At 36.2% G+C, this 24,911-nt stretch overlaps 2 protein-coding genes across 2 annotated transcripts in view; both read left to right on the top strand.

Annotated features, from left to right (window-relative positions):
- The first annotated feature begins 1,887 nt into the window (after positions 1 to 1,887).
- LOC118743749 (serine/arginine-rich splicing factor 1A-like) lies at positions 1,888 to 3,436 on the top strand. The gene is made up of 3 exons (XM_036476515.1): positions 1,888 to 2,566; positions 2,715 to 2,791; positions 2,860 to 3,436. Exons 1-3 carry the CDS (start codon positions 2,027 to 2,029, stop codon positions 2,963 to 2,965), a joined length of 723 nt encoding a protein of 240 aa, XP_036332408.1. The 5' UTR covers positions 1,888 to 2,026; the 3' UTR covers positions 2,966 to 3,436.
- A 334-nt stretch (positions 3,437 to 3,770) lies between these two features.
- Positions 3,771 to 24,911, top strand: part of LOC118743738 (extracellular sulfatase SULF-1 homolog) — a gene marked incomplete in the record, with an annotated part of 318,030 nt that continues 296,889 nt past the window's right edge. The window contains 2 exon segments of the mRNA XM_036476504.1: positions 3,771 to 4,113; positions 4,171 to 4,266.

Here is a 24,911-nt window from a genome sequence, read left to right as displayed (position 1 = left end):
TTGTCCAGATAAAAAATGCCCACGCACAAATATTGCCCTTTTATCAGGCAATAAAAATGACAGTTGGTAGGCAAAAACTTTTGCCTGTGGAGACGGGCCGTTAAGGCGTGATCTTGTGTCTTTCGATGTGTGTAACATCAGCCTAAAGGTGAAATTAGTCAAGAACGCTGAACTTATACTTAAACGCGGTCTGTATACGCAGAATTTTGTCGATTACTGGAGCCCTCAGCGCTGCTTACTAGAGTTTCGCCACTCACCAATGCCATAAACTTACCTTTTCAACAAATATTTTTCTTGTTATAATAGATGCTAGCTAAATATAAACTACTTATTTTTCAACAAAAACCTTATTCGATAGTAAATTTCAGATATTTTAAAAGTATTTTGAATAGGAGCTTATAACTTTGTTACCATCTGTAAAACAGACAAAGTGGCAACCATCTACAGAAGGAAGAAATCAGCTGACACGGAAAAATCTAAATTCTGCAGATTTCTGCTCTACGGGCTAAACTACAGAAGAATTCTGCGGTGTTGAGTTTTCATTTACATGACGATATGGTAAGACAGATTGTGTCAGCTGATTAGGGTTCACGTACCGGTAGGTTTACGTTCTTGACTAATTTCACCTTAAGTATGAACATACAATTGTGTCATCGACAGCGTTGCCATTTTAGCCGTTTTCCGGCTAGATTTAGCCGATTTTGATAGCAAATAGCCGGAGAAAATTCGATCTAGCCGGCAGCCGATTTGTTAGCCGGTTTGTAAAAAAAAGTTAGCCGTTTTTAGCCGATTTTACTATTTGCCTAATTTTCAGGTGCAAAAAGTAAACAAATTGTTCGAAAGCAATAATGCGGACCCAATGAAGATTTTTAATTAACTCAACGTTTTACTTTCGCATCTATGCTCCCTAGTGGTTATTAGCGCGGACCCATTTGATCCTATATGCTCCCCGTTGGAGCCATACCTTGCTCCATTTCCTCAGTTTTATCACAGTTTTGAAGAGTATTTGAAAACCAAAGTAAGCACAAACGCTTTTGACCACGAAGCCGAGAAAATAATTCGAGAAAATGGTCGCTATTTTATTATCACTTTAATAAAGTAATTACGCCAACGCCTCCCTACAAATATTGCCACACTAAAAAAATTGACTTTTTTCAGTTGGAAATGCATTAAGAGTAATTAAACCAAAAGTATTTGTTCAACTACAGCAACAAAAACACAAATATAATGCCGACGAAATAACATCCATAGAGATGCAATGGCAACGGTTAACGTTACATACCTGGAGTAATTTAGACTCAACTGTAAAATTTTGGGCCGAAGTTTATCAATTTCGAAATGCCCTAGGAGAAAACCCTTTCGCTGACCTTTGCAACCTAGTTTTTAGTTTTCTTGTTTTGCCTATAAGTAATGCAGAAGTAGAGCGAATATTTAGTTCAATAAATATAATAAAACCTAAGCAAAGAAATCCAATGTGCGTTAAAACGTTAAACGCTATTTTATATATAAGATACGGTTTAAAACGTGAAGAAAAATGCTGCCATAATTTTACTGTAGATGACGATCTCTTAAAATTAATGAATTCAGGTGATATATACATTAGTGATTCATTTGATGATGAGGAATATACACTCGATATAAATTAATGGTGTTAACTAGTCTTTCGTTTCTTGCGATTTATTTAAATAAAGCATGTGAATTTTCACTAAAACATTTTAGCGGTTTTTTGCCAGAGTCTATGTGAAATTTCACTAAAACATTTTAGCCGTTTTTAGACGCTTTTTTTTGCCAATCTAGCCGGTCGGCCCAAAAAGTTCTGGCAACACTGGTCATCGAAACGACTGAAAAGAAGTGTCACCCTGTTATGTTCTTCAAATTACACTAGTTTCCTAGCAAGCTTCACTGGCAAAAGTCCGCCATTCTTTCAAAGCACACGAGTAAAATATCGCGTGTTTAGTGGAAAAAATCAATTAATTGTCTTATCAAATTTAAAACTACATCGAAAGTACCGGAATATCATTTAAGAATGTCTCGCAGTGAAACTCGCATCTATGTTGGAAATTTACCCCCTGATATTCGTACAAAGGATATACAAGATTTATTTCATAAATTTGGTAAAGTTTCGTTTGTGGACTTGAAAAATAGGCGTGGTCCGCCATTTGCTTTTGTAGAATTCGAAGATGCCAGAGATGCAGAGGATGCCGTAAAGGCACGCGATGGCTATGACTACGATGGTTATCGATTGCGTGTAGAATTTCCACGCGGCGGTGGACCGGGTAGTTTTCGCGGTAATCGGAACGACCGTAATCGCAACGATGGAGGCCGGGGTGGAGGAGGCGGCGGTGGACGTGGTCCACCTACCAAGCGTTCACAATACCGTGTTATGGTTACAGGCTTGCCGTCGTCAGGCTCTTGGCAAGATTTGAAAGATCACATGCGAGAAGCAGGAGATGTCTGTTTTGCTGACGCCTACAAAGACGGTACTGGAGTGGTTGAGTTTTTGAGGAATGAGGACATGAAATATGCTATCAAGAAATTGGACGACTCACGATTCAGATCTCATGAGGTAAATTCAATTGTACATTATGTATGTAGGTGTGTATATTCTTTCACAAAACACTTCTTAATTAAGTTTTATTATATTTTATTTCATATTTCATTAAAGTTTTTGGCTAATTTTGTTAATGTTTTTTTTTTTTCAAATTTCTCCACAGGGGGAGGTATCGTACATACGCGTTCGTGAAGATTCTGGTGAAGGAGATCGTGGCGGTCGTGACCACCGTGGAGACAGGTATTTAATTTCATTTTTATTTATTAAATATGACTATGATAGTTAAAATATTAATTTATATTTCCTAGATCCCGCTCATTTTCTCCAAGACCACGACGCCGTGGGTCTCCCACGTATTCCCCTGTTCGACGCTCATATTCCAGATCAAGGTCACGTTCTCGTTCAAATTTTTAAAGCCTGAAAAGACAAGAACCGCTAAACAAAGTAGAGAAGTAAAAAATCAGCAAGTAAATTTTGTACGGACGATAATTCGTTTGAGATAAATCCAGCATATTTACGAAAATGATAAAGCACATATATAATTTACTTTGGAATTCAACGTACATATTTTAAGGCAAGCATGACTTGATCGAAAACATTCTACATATTTGAAATATTTGAAACATTAGGTATAACTTTTTAACACTTTTTAATTACGAGTTGTTTAAAAAAAGCATTTAATTTGAAAGTATGATTCCAATATTTGGGAAAGTATTTGCAGCTCCAGTAAAACCTTAATTGCATATACTTTTATTAAAAGCTATAAAATGATTATAAAAAAACTTATCAGGTGCAAAAGGCTGACATTTTGAATACACTTACACTAACAAAAGTAAATTTATCTTAATCTACATGCATATAAACATAATACATTTAAATAAACAATATTCCTATGTACTAATTAATTAATATAAATTTCTTCTCTCCGCTCTATTCACGATTAATGGAATGGATGGATTGGATTGGAGTATGGGAGGATTTTTGGATTAAGGAAATGGATTAATTCGGGATTTAATGGAATTTTGGATTAAAAAATGGATAATTATAAATGGATTTCAGGAATTTTTAAAAAAGGAATAGTTAAAGTTGCATACAATAAAGGACGGATATAATGGATAGGACAAGATTTACAAGATATAAACAAAAAAATACTAGGAGGACAGGGATTTTAGTTTTAAACATGAAATTTGTCGCCGTCCACACCGAGCAGCAAAACGGAATCTAACTTGATTGACATCGATTTTCTTTCTATTTGTTTAATATATTAAAGTAGACTGGGTGTGAAAGAAGCATTTGGATTAGGAAAACAGTGGAGCAACGAGGGAGGATTTTTAGATTAATTCGTCTATTGGTGGAAAGTTCTGTTGCCCTTACATATGAAGTCTGTCAACTCGAACGTCAATGTTTTTTGGAGGAAATTTCTATTTTCTAAATCATTACTTCGCAGATAGGAATTTTGGATTAGCATCTTACCGTATTGTAAGTTTTACTACCAAATGTCGACCCGCCGCAATAGATTTTGGATGGCTTAACTGCATGCAATACATATGTACATGCATACGGTAAACGACTTTTAACATTTTCGGATGTTATATGTATATTTTTACATCGACCCTCAGGACTGAAACGGATTGTTTTGTGGAAACATTCATAATTCAACGATTTTTGAGAATGTAACATCTTGCTTTTGTCTGCATTAGGATTTGGACTGATTCGGTAAATATGGCCATTTAAATAAAGAATCCTTATTTTTTCTCCTTAAAAAATCGTTTTAAAATTGAATTTAACTAAAAGCTTTCTACACATCCCGAAAAATTCATACATTAAAGGGGTGATTGTTTATTGGAAGAACATCTAATAAAGGATTTACTTCCATCTAAAAGTTCTTTCATTTTTTTTTTTTAATTTTATGTCAGAAGCTTATATACACATTATTCACTTCTATTATGGTCGCCAACATTAACAAGAATAATATTGATGTTGACCAATTGGTCTCGACATTGCCAGATTGCTCCATATCAAATCTAAATCTACTCATGGGAAATAATCAAACCTGTAATAAAGGAGTATATAGCGACACAATGCGCTGTATGTACAAAAACTAAGCAATTGCTTTTTCTTAAAATTTCATACCTTTCACTTAAATTTATTTGAACAAATCGATTGAAAGGTTTGAAATTTTAAGAAAAAGCATTTGCTTAGTTTTCATGCGTATGACCCAATATATTGGGTATCAAATATCCGTCAAATCCGTCGATAATACGTCACCGTCAATACAACATTTTAGTAAATACTAATTTTGAATATACATAATGCCGATGTCGACAACCATAATAGGGCTGAATAACATGTGTGGCATATGCCCACCGTGTGTGCTACAGCACAAATGAAGACTACCTGTGGACTTAAGTTATTATTGCTTTCGACCAGAGATTAATTACATCAAATGATTGTTATTGGTATGCAATTCAGGTTAAGTTATGTAAGTATTTTCGATAAAATGATGAAGTTGAAACCAAGACTAAAAAGTAAGTAAAATTTACTTCTGTTCATAAACCACTTCCAACCATAGACATGACATTTAAGATTTTAAGAATTTAACGCGTTACTAAATTTTAGTTGTAACAGATTTAAATGCAATCGCTTTTATTGCACATTAATCATTCGTAAAATCTACGCAAATACTATCATTTAATTCGAATAGCTACGAACGTAGCATCTACTTTGAATGCTATGTACGGTCGGATTTAGTTATAGCCCTGATTATGATTCCTAATACTCTTAACTGCTCTTAAAATGAAGCTTAAACTCAGAAAACGAAAATATATATTTTTTTTTCAATAAACAGCTATTCATATTTATTGAAATAAACGATTATTATTTGGCACAGTCAAAAGTTCACAAGAGATGTTTGGATAATTGAGCTGTCGTTATACAACATATCGATGGCTGAGTGGAAGATCGACCTATCTCGGCAGCCAGTTCGAAAACGCTCTATCTCAAAAAACTTTTCAAGAACGCCCTATTTCAGAATTTAATTGAAAAACACCTTATCTCAAAATTCGGTTCAAAAACGCCCTATCTCACTTCAAAATGTATTGAAAATATGCTGATATAGGGCGTTTTTGAATCGGCAGCTGAGATAGTGCGTTTTTGAAACGAATTCTGAAATAGGGCGTTCTTGAAAAGTTTTTTGAGATAGAGCGTTTTCGAACTGGCTGCCGAGATAGGTCGATCTTCCACTCAGCCATCGATATGTAAACTTTTATTTCGCTGTCACAAATGGCTTTAAAAGCGAGTTTGATAAAATGCCATGCCGCACCTTACGTGTATGTACGTTCGTAAGTACCTACATATTCATATGTAAGAACGTACAAGCAGAAGCCTATGGCTAGCTTAGAGTGAAAAGTTGCTAAGTCCGCTTTTTATAAAAACTTATATTTTGCTATAGGAAGCAAAGGATATTAAAATTGTATCGTTACGAAAAGGATTAAGGTACTTGTTTTATTTCTTCTCGCTTATATTCAATGAAAGGTATATGTTTAAAGTCCAAAAGAGGCACCAAACATACGATGAAACCAAAATAATACGAAATCTTTTAATAAAGATTGAATCCTTTTTATTCGTATGGAGTTTTGCTTTGCTTTAAACACGCAAAATGTTGTATTCAAGGATTTGCGAAATATTTGAAGAAAATGGCTATACGAAGTTTTTTTCCTCCTGTTAAATACAAAAAAAAAAAACAAGTAAGAAAGTCTAAGTTCGTGCGGGGCCGAACATTAAATACCTGGCGCAAGTATTCCATATATGCCTTTTCACCTTTCCGAAAGCTACCGCTACATGGTAAGCCGGGGTGTATCAATTTTGAATAAATTAGCGTCCTTAAATTTCGAAATATTGACGTTTCAAGCATTTCTAAAATTTACCGTTATATGAAAAGCCCTAATTTTAGTCCGATTTCAATAATTTTGAACGTTTTATGTAGCAAGCACAATAACCATACCGAGTTTGGTACAAATTGGTAGAACGGTTACCGAGATACATATATGTGATCATAAGTGGGCGGTGCCACGCCCATTTTCCAAAATTTTATGATAAGCGTATTTTCTGGTAAAAAATTGTTGCAAGCATCAATTTTGAATAAATTAGCTTTAATATTTACTGATTTATCGAAGATTTCGTATTTCTCCAAATTACCGTTATATGGGATATGGGCGTGGTTATTGTCCGATTTTTTAAATTTTCGGCCATTTGGTAAGATATCTTAATTTTTACTCGAGTTATCGTGTGCACAGACGGACGGACGGACGGACAGACAGTCACCGCTTAATCGATTTCTCTCTTCATCCTGATCATTTATGTATACATTTGTCTATATCTATCTCGATTCGTTTTGCCTGTTACAAACAACCGTTATGTGAACAAAGTTATAATACCCTTGTGCACAAGTGCGCTCGGGTATAAAAATGTACTTAGCAACTTTGCACTCTAAGCTAGCGATATGTATGTATGTATGTTGGTTGTATGGTTGCTTTAAATTCCTTGCCCATTTTTGGTCAAACTGCATGTTTATGGCAAACGCTAGTTTTTTCTTTCATTCTATGCCGCATCGAGAGTAGAAGAGGCCTAAACATTTGCCATATCTGTCAAACAAATGCCTATAGTTGAGCGTGTAACTGACTGGCCGTCGAATAAGATTTATAGCAGCTCTGCTACAGCGCATGTTCTTAATAAGCAACAAATATCAATCATTACTGCGCTTATATACTGTTTGATTTGCTCACATTTCCTAAGTGCTTTGGATGTCTAGCTTGCTGGCTTGCATACAAACGTGAGTGTTGGTCAATTTATACAGCGTCGGCGTATATGCAATACAACTAATTTTATTAAATCTGTTTGTTTTTAAACAAATTACTACTCGTATCTTCTTTAAATATTTAGAGCTTTCCTTTTGTTCAACAAAATTCAAATGCAGCTAATTTTTTCAAGTTTAATTTTACCATTAACGGAAGTGTTAATTTCAAACTCAGTTGGCAACGCGATAAGTGAGACATTTCAAATGTAGTTTGTTGCTGCGATTACGACTTGCTTTTTGGTGGGGCATGCAACATGTTTGAGATGGACCCAAAATATTTACATACATATATACAAATGTACGTATAGATGAAGGATTACTGAAATTGTTATTTACATAAGACATAAGCAGGGAACGTAACGATTATAAGCTTATTAAAAAATAAATTTTTAAAATTATTTAATGAGTTTTCTTTAACCCTCAGAAATAAACAGGTATTTTCCAGTTTTCTTATTTACTTGTAACGATAATCGTTTTTCTTTTGAGTTTTATATCTTGGCCAAAAAATATGGGTATTTCCAAACTGGTGTTACGTGGCGCTCTTATGGCAAAATGTTAAAAAAAAGATTGAAAATGTCAAAGTTTTAAATAGGATTTTCTCGATTTACATAGCAATTAAATGGCCCCTCATTCAGTAAAAAAAATACAACTGTTGGCAGTAGCGATTTAAAGATATTAGTAAACTTACGCGCTGGCGTGACGTTGCAAAAAACAAGTGGATTTTGACTTCGATTACAAAATTGCGAAACTGCGAATTGGGCAATACTATTTGTATAAAAGCTTTTGTACTTGTTGAAGGCCCATAAATGTTGTAGTAATAGTGGAAATGTTTAAGGTTAATTTTCCAAGTTTCGAAATGTAGAAATCTTTTCTGCTTTATGTTTAATCAGCTGGCGTTACGTTACTAAAATTTCCAATGAAAAAGGTTTGTTAATATTAGGTTCGTTCGCGTAGCTGTTAATTGTTCATGTTTAACCAAAACTTACAAGTTTTTGCGTTCCCGTACGCAAAAAACTTGCAAAGTAGGGGAAATTGAGAGAGCAAGCTGACATTTCATTTTGAGGGGAAGCTGCTGGTTTCTGCTGGAAAAATTTTTGCCAACAGCAATTTGCCAACAGGAAAACAGCTGATCAAAAACAGCTGGTTGGCATTTACACAAATCACAAAATTGAATTTGATGGTTTGGAAGATAAAAATTACAAAATGCGACTAATTAAACTTGTAAGAAATAAGTAGTTATTTGTTTAATCAATAAACTGTGTCAGTATAACACTTTGCGATGACTTTTCGTACGTTTTAAATTTTACACTTTTGTATGTAAACAAAAATTATATCAGCTGTTCGTCTAACTTGCAAGTTTCTGCAAATTTTCTGTTCGCGTACTATTTTGGATATTTCTCTCTTGTGAGAGAACAGATGACATTTCGCCGAAATTTGGCAGTTGGTTGGTTTCTGCTGGAGATTTTAAACGAACGCACCTATTCTTGTTGAAAGAATTTTTAACGGGAAGAAAACATGCATTTTATGTCGAACCTACTTCCAGCGATTCCATTTTTTTTTTGCAAATCTTAATATCTTTCAATTAAACATACCAAATGTGCAACAAATCAGAGTATAAATACTTGTTTCGAAAATAATTCGAACCTGGCGCCACCTAACGAGACCATTTTTGGCAAAAATGTTTCTGCTTACATAACCAGAATATATTATAAAAAATAGCCAAATCGGCCTCTAAATAAGTAAGATAAAGGACTTTTAATTTTTTTTTACGCGGTAGACTTTTCGCTGGAATCGCCCATGTGTAAAAATAATTTTTGGAGCTTAATTTTTTGCGCGACAAATAAAAATTATTTTTATGTTAAAACTTATTAAGTTCTCTCTGGAACAGTGTTGGGTAAAATTTTATTTACTGAATACTAAGTACTAAGTATAAAAAGTGGGTTCGATCTCTGTTCCGGGTAAGATCTAAATTTGTTTTAACAGCGGTCGCCCCTCGGCAGGTAATGCCAAACCTCCGAGGATATTTCTGCCATGACCATAAAAGGATTTGCAATTCGGATACGGCATAAAATTTTAGGTCCCTCGATTTGTGTTTCATAATCGCGACGCACACCACAAATTGTAGGAGAAGCTCGACCAAACACTTACCAAAAGTAAAAACGCCAAAATATTTTAAATAGTCAAGTACATACTTATGTACTTAAGAATTTGGATGTATGGTAATATTTACACGACTTTTTTTTTTTAAATAAATGAGGTCGAAATTTGCAAGTTAATAAAAATATTTTTTTTTTTGTAAAAATAATTCACACTGTAAAAAGCACTTTATTAATATAAGTTTAAAACTTTGTGCAAAATTTAGAAAAATTCAACAAATTTTCATGAAAATTTTAAACTTGATCATCAAAATTTTTAGGAAAATTTCGGGTGTGCAGCGCAACATCGTATGCGGAAAAAATTGTAAAAAATCAACCCGAATTTTGAGCTACTTCAAACTTGCACTATATTATACCGAAATCAAATGGGATATTTACTGCAATTTTCCTGAAAATTTTGGTTGAAAACTTTTTCTAAATTTTGTACAAAGTTTTAACTGTTATTTATGTAGTGTTTGTTACAGTCTGAACTATATTTGCAAAAAAACATTTTTTTATAAACAATTCCACCTCATTTATTTAAACATGTCGCGGTCAAGTTACTTTTACTTAACGAAATGCCGCTGCACTAAATACTGGATAAAAAAGTTCTTAGTTTTTATGACTTCGCTAAATGCTATAACAAAAGTAATATTAGTTGTGTTTTCGTATTCTCCAGCAAAAAATATCCAGCAACTTGCCAGTAACCAAATTTCGGAGAGTAAGCCAATATTTACTCCCAATGAGTGAAATATGCAAGAAAGTACGAAAACGCAAAACCAGCAAGAAGTTGCTAGTTTTATGAACAGCTGATTAATTTGTTATTTTCCGATGCAATTTTCTTAGAGAACTAGTATTTTCTATCTTATTATAAATTTAAATAGGTTTATTTTGTCAATTGTAACTCTAAAGGCACACCAGTAAAAATCCAGTAAAACTTGCAAGTTCAGCTGTCATTTTTGCTCTCTCAATTTCCCCTCTTTTGCTAGTTTTTTGCAAGTTTTTGCGTACGGAAACGACATCCAGTAAAAAACCAGTAAAATTAGTACTGGATTTACTGGATAGTGCGTACGCGAACAGGGCTAATGAGGAGTTTTCTTGATGCGGAAACCCCGCACTGCCGCGAAAATCGCGAAATACCAAATCCTGGAAATATTCAGAAAACAGAACTCGAAATTCCTGAAAAATAAGGAAAATCCTCGAAATTTAAAAAAAACACAAGGAATCCCGAAGAATTTCGAAAAATCCTTAGAAAATCTTTAAAAGCTCGAAAATAACTAAACATTTTTTTATATTGCCAATCTCTAAAATAAAAACCCCAAAACTACCAATTATTATTTTCCTTAGCCGTTAAGTATTTAGAAATGCACTAAAAACCATGAGTATTTAAATACTTCTTAAAAAAGGTGTATAATTTTGTTGAAAATTCGATGAATTTTGCGAATTTGTATGGTGCTTAGAATGAACCATGATAAAAATACACATCTATGAATGTACATTAAAATTTTAATGTTTCGACAGAAATATATTTCTTTGGTTTGAGTGAAAATAAAAACAAACAAATGAATTGACGTCGAGAGAAATTTTCAAAAATGTCAGAAAACGTCAAAATTCCCAAAGCTGGTTCTCAGCGATTGTAACTTGTAAATATTTTTATCACGGAATGAACTCTATTTTTCTAAGAAAATAATTGAAATTAAGTAATATAAAAATAAATAGTCAAAACTTGTTAATATGTGGCGGTCTTATAATTAAGCAACGCAGGTATAGGCATTTAGTATCCATAAAGGTTAATGATGTTTTTGCCTTCTTCTCTTCAGGCCTAAGGTATCAAAAAGTTTAGAGGCGTTTTAGGAGGTAGAGAGTAAATGTGTCAAATTTGTACTCGTACAAGTGACCATACAGTCGGCAATGTTCTGTAAGAAAGCCTGTGGGAGTTTTCCCAAAGAAAGCGTTATACCTGGCGTGGTCCTGTTGAGCAGCGCCAATTCTGCTCTAACTTCGATCCAATTTTTATTCCTGAGCTCCTATTTGATCGTATTTGAACAAATTTTTAGGTAAGGCTCCGGCTCAATTGGGGGTACTGGCTGCCGACTGCTTAGTTAGTCTGCCCGCTAGCTCATTTCCCTTGTAATCTGGAACTCATAGTAGTTGTATGCTATTGTTGTTTGCACAAGGAGTTTAGTTTCTCTATGCACTCTAAGACTAGCGGCGATGCTACTTCGAAAGATGAAAGTGCTGCTTGGCTATCACTGAGTATGACAATTCGTTCATTTGCGATAGTTCCCGTTCAGATTTATCTTCGCACACAGGCTGATGGCGTAGGTTCCTGTCTGAAATGTCATCTGTTTCTTCCCTTGACACAGATTTCCTAGCTCTGGAACCATAGACGCCTGCTCCTATGCGTTCGGGTCCACGCTTCTAAACTTTGCAGATAAAGACTATCGTTCGAAAAATGTCGTTTATGCAAATTAAAGCTTGCGAGAGCTGGGGTGCTACTTTCTACATCTTACAGGAATATAAGACTTTTCCTCCAGCGAAATGAAGTAGAGTTCTTTTCTCCTCCTGCTCTGTGGTTAAGTGTAGAGGATCCAGCTTTAGAGTTACCTGCGTCGCTAAAAGGTGGCAGGTCGGCATTGCTCCGTGACGCAAATACATGCCAAACGTGAATTTTTCCCAGTAGCAGGTATTTCTTTTTACTAGAAATACTTTCCCAACAGTCCCTAAACACTGTCTTGTTTTTCTTATATATCGGTTCTTGACCTAACATAATCACATACTGTTCATCATAATCACATCACATACATACATATGTATGCCCATGCAAACATACATACATATCTAAAGTTCATAAACATTGACAGTACTTGGAGCACTTCGTACTGAACTAGTTTTCAAATATTGGAATGCATTAAAATTTTACATTAATACGGAAGGATGTGGTGGACACACTCAGCCTGCATACCTGCAATCTCAATTAGGTGCAATCAAACCTGTTCGCCGGCATATTGTTCAGTGTATTAGTGACACATTTGTTTGAGAGAGCTTCCATAGAGAGCAGATGGTATCCCTGTAGCAATTCGGACTTACCCTAAGTTAGCCCTCGAATAGTCCCAATTGTTACCAGTACTAGTCCCTCATAATTCCCCTGCCAATGGTTTCAACTATCAATTTTAACATCGGCGTGTCATTGGAAAGGACCCGTCCAACAACTAACCGTAAGATATCCCCTATTGTGGTTAATTGATCTTTATTATTTGGTTTTGCACTAAATAGACAACACTACTCTGTGTGTGTACAAATCTGTGAGAGGGCTTGTTCGACTAGCAATCACAGCCGCAGTGTTATTATGTGCCTAGAACAGGCCCAGAGCCTCGGTTTTTTTTTTGCTATCTGTAAATCGCTTCCTTAGGGACTGGGCGAAAGCTAACATTATCGATGCAAACAAATTTCGAATTCTAACCGGTCAAATTTTAACCGGTGAAGTATTGGTGCCTTTCGAAAAATTTGCCGCCTTTTTGCTGTAGGGATACTAAATGATGGGAATTAATATACATATAGTTTGTTCCATGAAAAGTTATATTCATTATTCTTGAATAATACACGGTTGCTCCCTCATGGCACGATGTCTGGGATATACACTTTTCTCTAACAAGGCCACTCTTCGATTGGTAGTAGGTAGATAGCGAACATCTCAGTTGCTAGTCATTAGTTTTTTTTTCGTAATGAAGAATCTCCTACAGCAACACAAATTCTCTTCCCTGAGTAAATAATGTCAGAGTACATCGGCCATAAACAAACAATGGGCCTGGCTACTTGAAGACTCCGTGTATGAAAAAACTCGTTAAATGGCCCATGTCTGATCAGAAGTAAACCCAGATTCAGACACAATCTAAAATCTGGGTTTTCACGGACATAATTAACATCCCGAATGTATTCATAAGTCACTCGGCCATAGGAACTATAGTCACAGCGGCCCTGCCACTTCCTCAATACCGTCTCCCACAAAGAGCGTTTGCGTCAAGGCCGTCCCAATCCTCCTCCCTAGCCGGAAGGCCATAGAAGGTTCTACAACAACCAGATCAAGGGCAGACGCTCCCATTAACATCTGTAGTTAGGGGATGGAAACGTTCCGACATACCGGCAGATCAGCCAGCAGTATTACCCTCTGGCACGACAAAATTTTTTGGCGGCCCGAAACCGTCAGATTTATACCAAACAGCAGACCCGCCACAAACAAGCCCTGATACATACGTGCACATGTCGGCCTAGTAGGCCCAATCACACCCCAAAATACGGTGCACTTAATCCACAACACCCACAAGTCGTACTTTAGGGCCCGCGAAATGTGTATCTAAGATCATCCGCTTGCCCATCAAAAGCCCCACGTATTTTACTTTCGTCTCGTACCTGAGACTGGTTCTGTTTAAGCAGATGATTGACCCCAACAACACCCACATTCGTACCCTACGTACCCTCACCACGTCAAACAGCTGATTCCCCTTCAGCTATATTGCAGTCCTCGACTGCCCCTCTACCGACTTGAGAAGGCCATCCGCGTTCGCACTGAAATTGCAGCCAGTCTCTAGTTGCCTGAGCAGGGATTCCATCATGAGGCTCCAAATAAATGGACCAGAAATGGAAAACTGCCGACAACCACGAGCCACCCAACTCCAATACTATCTCCCTCCCCAAATATGGCGGCTCTTTGCCAGAGAAATAGCTACGCCATAAAGCGAACTCTGGATACCCAAATCTCTGCATCAGCGCGATGACGATCCCAACGTTAGTAGTCGCCTGTCGTCGAACTCGATATCTACCGAATGGTCACGGCTGCAGGCATTTGTCCTTTCCTTCACTCCAAGTTGGAACAGCACACCTCCAAGAGGCAGCGCGTAGCCGCTAATATGTGGACTTTGATTTTTGATCAATCTTCAATTAGTAGGGATATAAAGGTGGTTGTTATAATCTTCAGGTATTGAAGGACTTCGTCTACCTAGGATCTAGCATAAACCCAACCATGCGCTTCGTTGCCCGGCAGTAAGCAAGAAAACGCCGTACTGGAGTTTTTAGTCCATTCCGGTCCATTCACCCCTATTCCGATTGTCGGAACAAGAGTAGTTCGTCGAAATTTGAGATTTTCATTGACGTTATGGGGCAACCAATGAGATAATCTACTACTAACTTTTATTCTTATTATCCTTTCGAAAAGAAGAAGCATTGAAAATGTGTTAAAATCTGTAGTTAATGTTTTTATTTGCGACATAACTCAACGAACGACTGTCGATGCGAGCGCCTTATGAGAACCAGAATAGGGGTGATTAACTTCCGCATTAGTCCAGAAATGTTGTGCTTTCTTTTTTATCCAGATATAATAGTTTTGCCAAACGTGGCTCCTTCGTTATCTATGATTTCACTTCGAATGAGGTAAACACGGTTCTTCGATGCGATTTGTATTAAAATCTGAAAGTAAGCCAACAACAGATTTGAGGAGGCTTCATGTGCTTTAGGCAGAAATGATCCGCAGCGATGTTAGAACGTTTGTTGGTCGCCCCACTTCCTGCGTATTGCCTTCGACATAGCGCATTGGCATGAACCTCGGCTCGAAAGTTAGAGTAAGAGGGCACCGTGGTAGTGAAAAGGAGCATTCTGGGCTCTACGTCATAGTTCTCTGGTCATTCCTGGAACCTATTCAATACAAAATGTCACTGAACCTCCGACATCCGGTCGGGTTCTATGTTCCAGGATGCGATGAGTATTGAAAGCTGAAAGTAATTCAATAGAAGCTTTGAGGAGACTTCGTTGTTTTCGGAGCGTAGAGAACCGCGACGATGTTGGAGTGTATCTTGCTGCATATTGCCTTCGACACAGTCGGCTCTACGCCAAAGACCTCTGGTCATTATTGGGACCTTTTTTATACAAAATGTGACTGAACCGCCGACCTCCGTGAATTAGGGAATTTACTGTCCAAGTTGGATTTGTGTTACTTTAGCAAATTAAAAAAAAAAATCTCTAGTAAGCCCCACACTTTCCACTACTGGGTTGTATTGTATCCATAAGATACTCCGTAAATGCTCGTCGTTTGGTCTGCTCTTGACGCAGTTGTACTGGTATATAACATTCGTGTAGTATCTTTGAGCAACCAGCTGCTGGCCTCTACTCAGGTCCATGTGTCTGTGAATGTATGTACATATGTATGGGTTTGAGGGCTGCGCGCGTGTATTTCTTTTAACTTCAATTTCAACTATTGGCCTCTGTAGTTCACTTTCAGCTACTGCCTGCAGTCCATGGATGTTTAGTCGTTTTCTGCTGCTCAATGTTGCCGGTTGTGTTTTGGCGCTTCGAAACGCTAGCAAAGGTGGTTAAGGTGAACGCGTGTGAAGTGTGCGTTTTTTCTGACCTAAAATAAAAACAAAAACGAGCAATTACTTCTAGTGTTCGAATTGGTAAAAGAATTTATCATAAATAAAATTTTGTTTTATTTTTGTTGAATTGTGGTAGGCGCATTGTTATATATCGGCGTTGTTGTACGTACATACATATTTGGTTATCGCATTTTCATGCCGGCAAAGTGATTGCGCGTGGTGGTGTTAAAATTTTTTTCTGATTTGTTTGGCGAGCGGCGTTTCGATCGCGTTGTTTGATTGCCGCTGAGTGCTTGGAAGCGGCAGCGCGCGCGTTGATTTTTGTATACGCGCGGCAATGAATACAAAATTAAAACAGAACATTTTGCTCAAAAAATAAAAAAACGTAGCGCAAAAGGCATGGTATTAAAAATATATATTTTTTATGAATGTGAGTGTGGGTGTTGTGCACCTTACGCGTTGGCTGCATCATCATCACGCTGTGTGTTTGATTCGGTTGTTGTGGCCGCAAACGGCGCGGCGTTTTTGTTTGCTTTCGTTTTTTTTTTTCGGTATCATGCATGACGTTCTCCTTTTTTGTGTTTATGGCGCTTTCTTGTTGTGTTAGTTTTTTTTTTTTACATTGCGAGCGCTTTGTTTTTTGTGTGGCGCGCAGGCGACCAGAAGATTGCCAGCCGGCATGACGGCCGCGGTGAGCATAGTGGTGGGCAGGATTAACTAACTAACGCTATTGGGTAACTACTCTGCTGGAGCTCGCGCTCACCCTTTATTCTCTTGAAATGGCACAGTGCAACTATCTTTAGCTGGTAGGTGCCATATTGGGGATAAAAAAGTGCCAAATAGAAAGAAAAAGAGGAACAAATAAGGGCCCGTAATTATTATTAAAAAGAAGATTATATTCTTCTTTTCCCTTTGGCAATAAAATAAGAATGTCCCTTCCAAAAAAAGTAGACAATTTTAGTTGGCGAAAAAGTAGCATACGCAAATTTTTTTAGAAAAATGTATTGAAATATTAATATTTTTCAAAAGTGCAATTTAAAAATTTGGTGCCATTTGCAGTGAAATACATCCAAAAATGGCACCGCTTGAGTTAAATTGACCGGCCAGATAGCAGTTGTTACCCAGTGTAATGCATTTTTTTGAATTGCGTCAGTTGAAAAATTGTGTGCGTCCGCTCGAGTTGATTTCAAAGTCATTGCCGCTTGAGTCAGCTAGCTATCAGCGCGCTCGCTAGTCATGATTACCGCTGCCGTCAGCTGCGTTATTTATATAGTTATATATATAGATCGATTTGAAATTTATCAGGTCACTATCACCAGCGGATATCACCGAGGTGTCTTAACTTCAATTAACAACCACAATCGCGCTGAGTTTCTTTTAGCTGCGTAGGGCACAAGTCAATCCAATTTATAAGCGTCATCGCATGGTCGTATGTAGTTTTTCAAGCAAACGCGTACAAATCAATTCGTCATTCTGCTTGCTGCGTCGTTCAATGCACACCGCCAGCTATTATTTTATTACAATTTTAATTCGATGCGCTTCGTCATTAGTGTGAAACGAAATTAATTGTAATGTTCCCCCTTACGTGTATGTAGGTGTGCTTATCGCATTTTGTAATTGAATATTGAGCTGCATACGCATTACTTGTGCGGCGAATTAATATCCATATATGTATAAAAAAAAGTATATATGAATGAAGAATATTCTTCAGACACGCATGCGCATGTGCTACTTTCTCTATGCGCTGGCTGTTAAAATTTATTAGTTTTTGGTTCAAGCTTTTACAGTTTTGAAAAGTAACTAGACACTAGGTTTGTTCGTTAAAAATCCAGCAAGAATTATCCAACACTCAAAATATCAGAGAGTAAGAACAAATTCTCTCAAATTCTCTCTCATGTTGAGAAACTTGCAAATTTATGCACGAACGCAAATTTGCAGGAATTTGCAAGTTTCCCTGCCAGCTGGCGTCGACGGTTGCATTTCAAACATAAAAAATGTGTATAGAATTTTTAAAATTCTTTCGGATAGCCAAAAACAGGATATACATGTATATTTCTTCTTGTTCTGACTTTCTTTAACATACATTTCAATTTCTTCATCGTACTAGCTGTCGGGTTTCTTAAATCGACTCTGGTTGAAATTGCATTCCGATTGCGAATACCATTTTTTTCAGCCGAATTAAGTTCAAATCATTGGAATTAACTAAATTAATTATATCAACAATTATTTGCTTCCTTTTTTCATAAAAAAATCGCTCGTTTATAAATTTTTAAATTTAACGAACTAATTTATTCAAATTATTGTAGACAAAAATGCAACCATGCACCACAACCACATGAATTTCGTGTTTGCAAATTCTTGCTGGCAAAATTTTTTCCAGCAAGAATTTGCAACTTCTCTCCAAGAGAACTGTCACTTTGCTCTCACAATTTTTGAGTGTTGGATAATTTTTTGGTCTGCACGAACGCGATTTGGGCAAAAATCCTGATAATTCGTACAAATTTTTTGCTCGACGAACAAACCTACTATCAGTTACGCAATGAACAGCGCATTGAAAGTCATTGTCCAATGCGCATCTCGAGCGGAGCTAGGTGTTGTCGCAGAAATAAGGGAGCTGATACTCTTCACGAGGTCTCAGTTAGGTGATTTATTTTGGAATGAGTTTCGGTCATCCATTGTCAAGTTTGATTAGGAGACAAACAGGTTTCGGAGTTGTGCCATCTTCAGTGCTCCAGTTAGGAATGGAAAAGGTGCGCGCAGAATAGATTTTTGACTTCAAAATCGACTTTAAGGTGTATACATAATACACTCTAATACTAATAAAATAAATAATAAGTTGGTTTACCCTACTGCAATAGGTTTTTAAAACTTAAAAAAATAGGTAATAATGTTACAGTATTCCCCGCTTAATTGTTCCCCGGTTAATTGATTTCCCCGCTTATTTGAAAGTTAAGTCTTGGCGGAAATGAACTATAAGATTCATACAACGCCGACATCAAGTACCCCTTGAATACTACTAGTGCTATTTTTCTCCGAAAAACGCCTTGGTTCGTGTCAAAAGCCTTGTCTAGAGTCTAGCCAACAACATTGTTGGCTATTTCGAGACATTTCGAAACTTGGGCTTTCTGCCCATCTCAGACCACTGAAAGCCACACGATTACTCAGTTAGATCCGGGTTTCAGCCCTGCTTCGAGTAACATCCAAAAGAAGTTTGATTTTTCAATGGGCACTCCTCGTTACCACATACCACAAATTGAAGAAGCTCGCTCGGCCTTAACCCCTTTATAGCAATTTAATTAGAAAAAAAAAACATTGCCAATTTCTATTGGAAACTCCCAAAAATCATAGATAACTCTGCGCTGGGTGGAAAACTAAAAGCAAAGCTCTAAAGCAGCCCCCTCCCGTATCGAACGAACTCTTTTAGACTTGATCGGTTGATCATATTTTTGCGAATAACTAACTCGGGTTTGCATAGGCAAAGGCTAACATAATTAATTTCATAGATTTTTCTAAGAATTAATTTAGTTAAACTAAAGTCAGCCAATTTGTATACACAACAGCTGTACGCTATCAATTGTCGCATTTTATTAGATTTCATTGATTTTTAGAAAATAATTTTCAGTAAAAGCTTGCGCTTTTGAGCTATGTGTATATAGTGAAATTTGGCATTTTTGTTTTGTTTTGTGTAAAAAACTTGCTGATAGATTTATTATTAACCTTTGGCTATTTCTACACAGACACATAAATATGTATCTACATATGTATGTAGTACATACAGTGCCGGCCACTTGAATAGCGCCCTTATTAACCATTTCCTTTTTGTTTATTTAACAGTTATACTTTTTTTATAAACATTTATAATACACTATACCAAATCGTGTAAATCCGGTTTTAAAATCGTATACAAAATGTATAATAATTTAACAAATTTTCATCAAAATTTTAAAGTTTTTTTAAATTATGTAAAGAATTCTGTTCCTCAGTATTGACAGTCCTTTTGTTTATTTAGTATTAATCATTTTTTATAAAACCAGCATATACCCACTATAATAAAAACTTCTAAATACGATTTTCAAACAAAACAAAATTTTTAATAATGTAAAATATTTTATTCATCAAAATAAAAATTCTAAAAATGTTTTTTAAAAAAGTTTGAAATTTTCATGGAAAGTTGAATTATTATTTATAAATTTTAAAATCGAATCGACGTGGTTTTTTTTATAGAATATGTTATATTTTTATAAAAAAATATGAATATTAAAAAAAAAGAAAAATGAAACCGTTCATACTGAGGATCGAAAATGGGCGCTATTCAAGTGACCGTCACTGTACATACATACATACATACATATGTACTATACATACTACTTGCAATCAATAAATTGATAAGTAAATCAGCTTAATGCCTACAGGCACTTAATTAAATACTTAAAAATACGTAAAAACTCAAGTGAGCAAAAGGTGTTGCAATGCAAAACATCAACATTAGTCAAACTGATGCAAAAAAAAATATTTACATACATATACATATATAGTATGTATGCGTATTTATTTGTATGCACATCGCGAGCGTCACGTTTCTAAATTCTGTCATCAGTTTATTAATATGTAGATACATACATATGTACATACATATGTATGAGTGTGTACAATGATTTTCAAACATCAGCAATAAAAAGTTCAATAAAAAGTATTAAAAGACATCATCAATGTACATCAGATTGTCTCGTTTAATAAAGAGCAATAAGTGATTTATGTCAGTGAGTATTAAAGAAAAAAACAGCGTAAAAATAAATGGAGAAATAGCGAAAATTAAAAGCAATAAAATTTACATAAAAAAGAAAAAAAAAATACAAATTGCAATTTGCAAATTAAAGTGAAAATCTTTATTAAATAGTAAATTGTGAATGGCTTACTACTGTGCCAGTGCCGCCAATAAAGTGAATAAATACTGAAATTACCGCTATTTTATCCAAACACTATAAAATAGCAATTTCAATTTGTACATAAGCTGCATCAATCATTAATCTTTCGGTGAGTGTTGAAATGATAAATGATTAATGTAAACATACAAACATATACATATATAAATATAAATTATATTTAAAGAAATATTTTCCAACTTTTGGCTTTAGAAATCACATATATAAATTTCAATTGAAATAATTGCCATACATAAATTTGCTATTCATATTTCTTAACCCTCTTTCGTTTGACACCCATATTTTAATGTTTCATATAACTTGTGTATAATTTATTTAAATTCGACTTTTGTAACAGGGTGAAAACCTCTTCAGTATATCTTCATACTTAAACCTTTTTAAATCTCTTTCTCCGACACCCAAATTTTGATACACATGTCAGTTACTCCATTTCCTTGATTTAAATTTAATTTGTGTTTTTAAATAAGTGGCAACCCTCCTGTAGTTAAGAAATAAAACCATTTTAAAAACATTTCGATTGATACCCATATTTTAAAAGGTGGCAGCACTTTTCGAGAAAATAAAAACTTATTGGACCTTCGCCTGTTTAGATGAAAATAAATTTTTTATTTAAATAGTTCTACTGATATAATAAATACTTTGATGATTTTTGGAGAGCTTTTATTTTTCTGACATTAGGGTGGTACGTTAGGGTGATAAAGACTGAGATCTGGTGGATAAGCTGTACAACGGGCTACTTTACGTTAATGAACTTTAGAAGAAGAAAAGTTAAAAAAACACCAATATATTATACTTTAAGATCCGACTGTAAATAACGAAAAATGTCCAAAACCAATACTACGCTCCACAAAAAGAAGTTCTTCAAAATTGTCTTGCAAAAACACTTTAGATTCTGGGGTGTGCGGCGAACTTTTTTTCTGGTAAGGTCTAATGTACATACATAGGTATACATATATCTACATAATAAATAATACAATAATTAATTAAATTCTTTTGTCTTACAAATTACGCATTTATTGTTAAAAAAAAAATAAAAATAAAAACAAATATTATACACACATGAATACATCATCTGATTATTTTTAGAAGTTACGATTAAAGCAAATCTTTAACTTAATCTCTTATGATTGTAAATTATTACACAAGTATCTGTAGGCATATGAATGCACATACATATGTATGGCATCACAGCCATTAAGTTTGTATTAACCCTACAACAAATTGTGCGACTAATCTCTAAAGCGAGTATTCCGAGATTACTCTCAATCGGGTACAATTGGGCATTAATTAGTCCCAACTAGTCTCATACGGGTACTATTGGAGGTCAATTAGTCTCAACTCATCCCTTATGGGTATAATTGGAGATCAACTAGTCCCCAACTCATCTCTAACGGGTACTATTAATGAAATTTCATGTGCGGCGTTGGCACAGAGAGAGAGTACTAGCACTCCGGTTCGAATCTCAGCTGGTGCAAGTTTTTATTTTTAGTTTTTAAAAGTGACTAGTCGCTTCTCATACCCGTTCGGGTATAAAGGTGAACAATTAGTCTCTTCATAGGACAGGCTCGAACAAAAGCGATCAGTCCCAAGCGGATTCTGGGAGGCGTTTTAAAATAAGTGCATATTAATATAGCAACCCGATGGCTCTAAAACAGACGTCAGCTTCCAGTCGTATCTCATGGCGAACAAAAGCTGTAGAAGAAACTAGTTTCGAACTGTGATGAACAATTTTTTCTAACTGTAGTTGCATTTCGTAAAGCTGGGAAGAAAGACGTATTTTCAAGAGGAAGAAAACGCAGACAGAAAGCCGTGAGTGCGATGTGCTAGAGATGCTGGCAGGCACGAATGCGGTTCGAAAATTCTATCAGAAAAAAAGGCAGCAATCCAATGGTTTTAAGACCCGGGCTTGTTCCTGTAGAGATGAAGATGGAAATAAGATAACAGATGTTCAGAGTACAACTGAGATATGGACGGAACATTTCCCAACGGTTTTGAATGACGACATCGACGGGCCCAGACTGATGTATAGATGCTTCAGACTAGCTAAGTGACCAGATTTTAAGGCACACAACATGTTTTCAATAGTATGAAGAGCAGCTGCCTGCACGCTGTCATGTCTAATTTTGGGATCCCGACAAACCAATATGGCTATGTACAGTGACATTGAGCACAACCTACAGCTCCGTTCAAATTGAGCAGGGCGTTTGAGACTAAAAGAAGTTTTAAGATAAGGCGGTTCACTCTCGTGCGACTTTTTCAATCTGATACTGAAAAGCGTAATAGGAGCTGCCAATCTGAACTGCAGCGACTCCAAATAAAGCAAAGCCTGGATGCTGCTTATGCAGAGGATATTGACAATCGAAAGCGGATATGTTAGGCACGGCGAACCCGGCGAAGGGAATCCCGTATCATGGGCTTCTGAAAAGTGGTTAGACGTTCGATGGGGCTTTCTACAGACAGACATCTGATGCGATTGAAGCGAGCGATTGCGTACAAACGGCCGGAATTGGCAACCGGACATTGGTCATTGATCTTCCATTATGACAACGATCGGCCGTATGTCGCACAAGTGGTCAAAACTTATCTCGCTGGTACCGGACGGGAAAACCTCACTCACCCGCTTTACGGAAGAATGCTTTGAAGGTATCGAAAACTGGCTTGGCTCTTTCTAGGTCCCCATTGGCGCGGAATCCACGCATTGCCAGAAAAGTGAGAAATAAAATACTTTGTAAAATTTTGTACAAACCGAAATCGAGAAACTTATGGTGAGTTCGTTTCGACCAAAAAATGTCGCCTCCTCATTGCCCCTTTCTCTTTTCGTGTTCGATTCTAAAATAAAGGCAAACGGTGAGACAATTTCGTGTTCGTTTCTTAAAATGTCACACTCTTGTAAGGCAAAAAAGGCCTCCCTGTTCTCTGCCCTTTGAAGCTTTGTCAGGGGAGATGGTTGCCTTGAAAATCAGATGGTTGGTTAAAACGAGAATATTATGAAATGTGTGAGCTAGACAAAGGCAAGAAGGCAAAATCACGCCCTTTTACGGGGTTGAGTGTAACATCAAACACATTTGGCACCGTGTATCGAACCATATTGCACTTATTATCAAAAAAAGAAAAACTAAATAAAAAATTCATAATACGCCTTGCTTTGTTCCCAGCCAATTTTTTTACTTATGCAATTGTCATATTTATGACATCCAAAAGTTATTTCCTGACGCCTACGCTTAATATTGCTTTTCCATTTGCCTTGACCTTGCGAATTCGAAAACGAAAAGCGTGTACATATGTACATACTTACATAACTTAAAAAAAAAATTCTAACAAAAATGCAATCTAACTATTTTATATGTACTTGTGGCATTGTACAACTTTTAATTGAATACAACGCATAAAGTATGCTGACGCCAAGACCAAATTATTGCACAAGGCTTTTGATGCCATATTGTGTGAACAGCGCTGGTCAACATTACGATTTTTTAATAATAAAATTTTCGCTTTCCAATGTAAATATTTATGTACATACATGAATTGCCGGGTGACGGCCGCATAGGTAAAAAATTATGTATTTCTAATTTTGTTGGTGTGTGGTCGCGTCTAAATTTTTTCGCGGCTGCTAAGCATCCTACAATAATGTCAGCAGCATTACCACCATTTTACCACCCGTTCACATTGCCACCATCAACTACATTTTCAATAACCCTACCGCCAAGTCACCCTCAGCACTGCAATATTTCTCTTCTTTGCTACCCGCTAACTAATTACGTTTACATTATGTGGCAAAAGCGTAATGCGGTGCTTATTGCTAACATTTTACGCCTGACATTACCAATTAATTTAATCGCTTGGCATCACTTTTTCACTAAGTAATGCGAGAGAGAACGCACGCGCGGTGTTTTGTCGTTTTCCACTTTTCACTTTCAGTCGTTGGACGGCACATGCCTCATGCGGCGAGGGAGCGCCTGCTGGTTAATGCCTCTTGGCTGAGCGTTGCTTTTGTCATTAGAAGCGGCTTTCCCACGTTACTGAATTGCTGAATTGCCAGTTATCCGGTGGTACAAATATAGA

Source organism: Rhagoletis pomonella, unplaced genomic scaffold (assembly GCF_013731165.1).
Source record: "Rhagoletis pomonella isolate Grant_MI unplaced genomic scaffold, Rhpom_1.0 Rhpom_scaffold_00001, whole genome shotgun sequence".
Taxonomy (NCBI): Eukaryota; Metazoa; Arthropoda; class Insecta; order Diptera; family Tephritidae; genus Rhagoletis; species Rhagoletis pomonella.
Note: the sequence above shows the minus strand (reverse complement) of the source record. Positions and strands in the feature narration are given on the sequence as shown.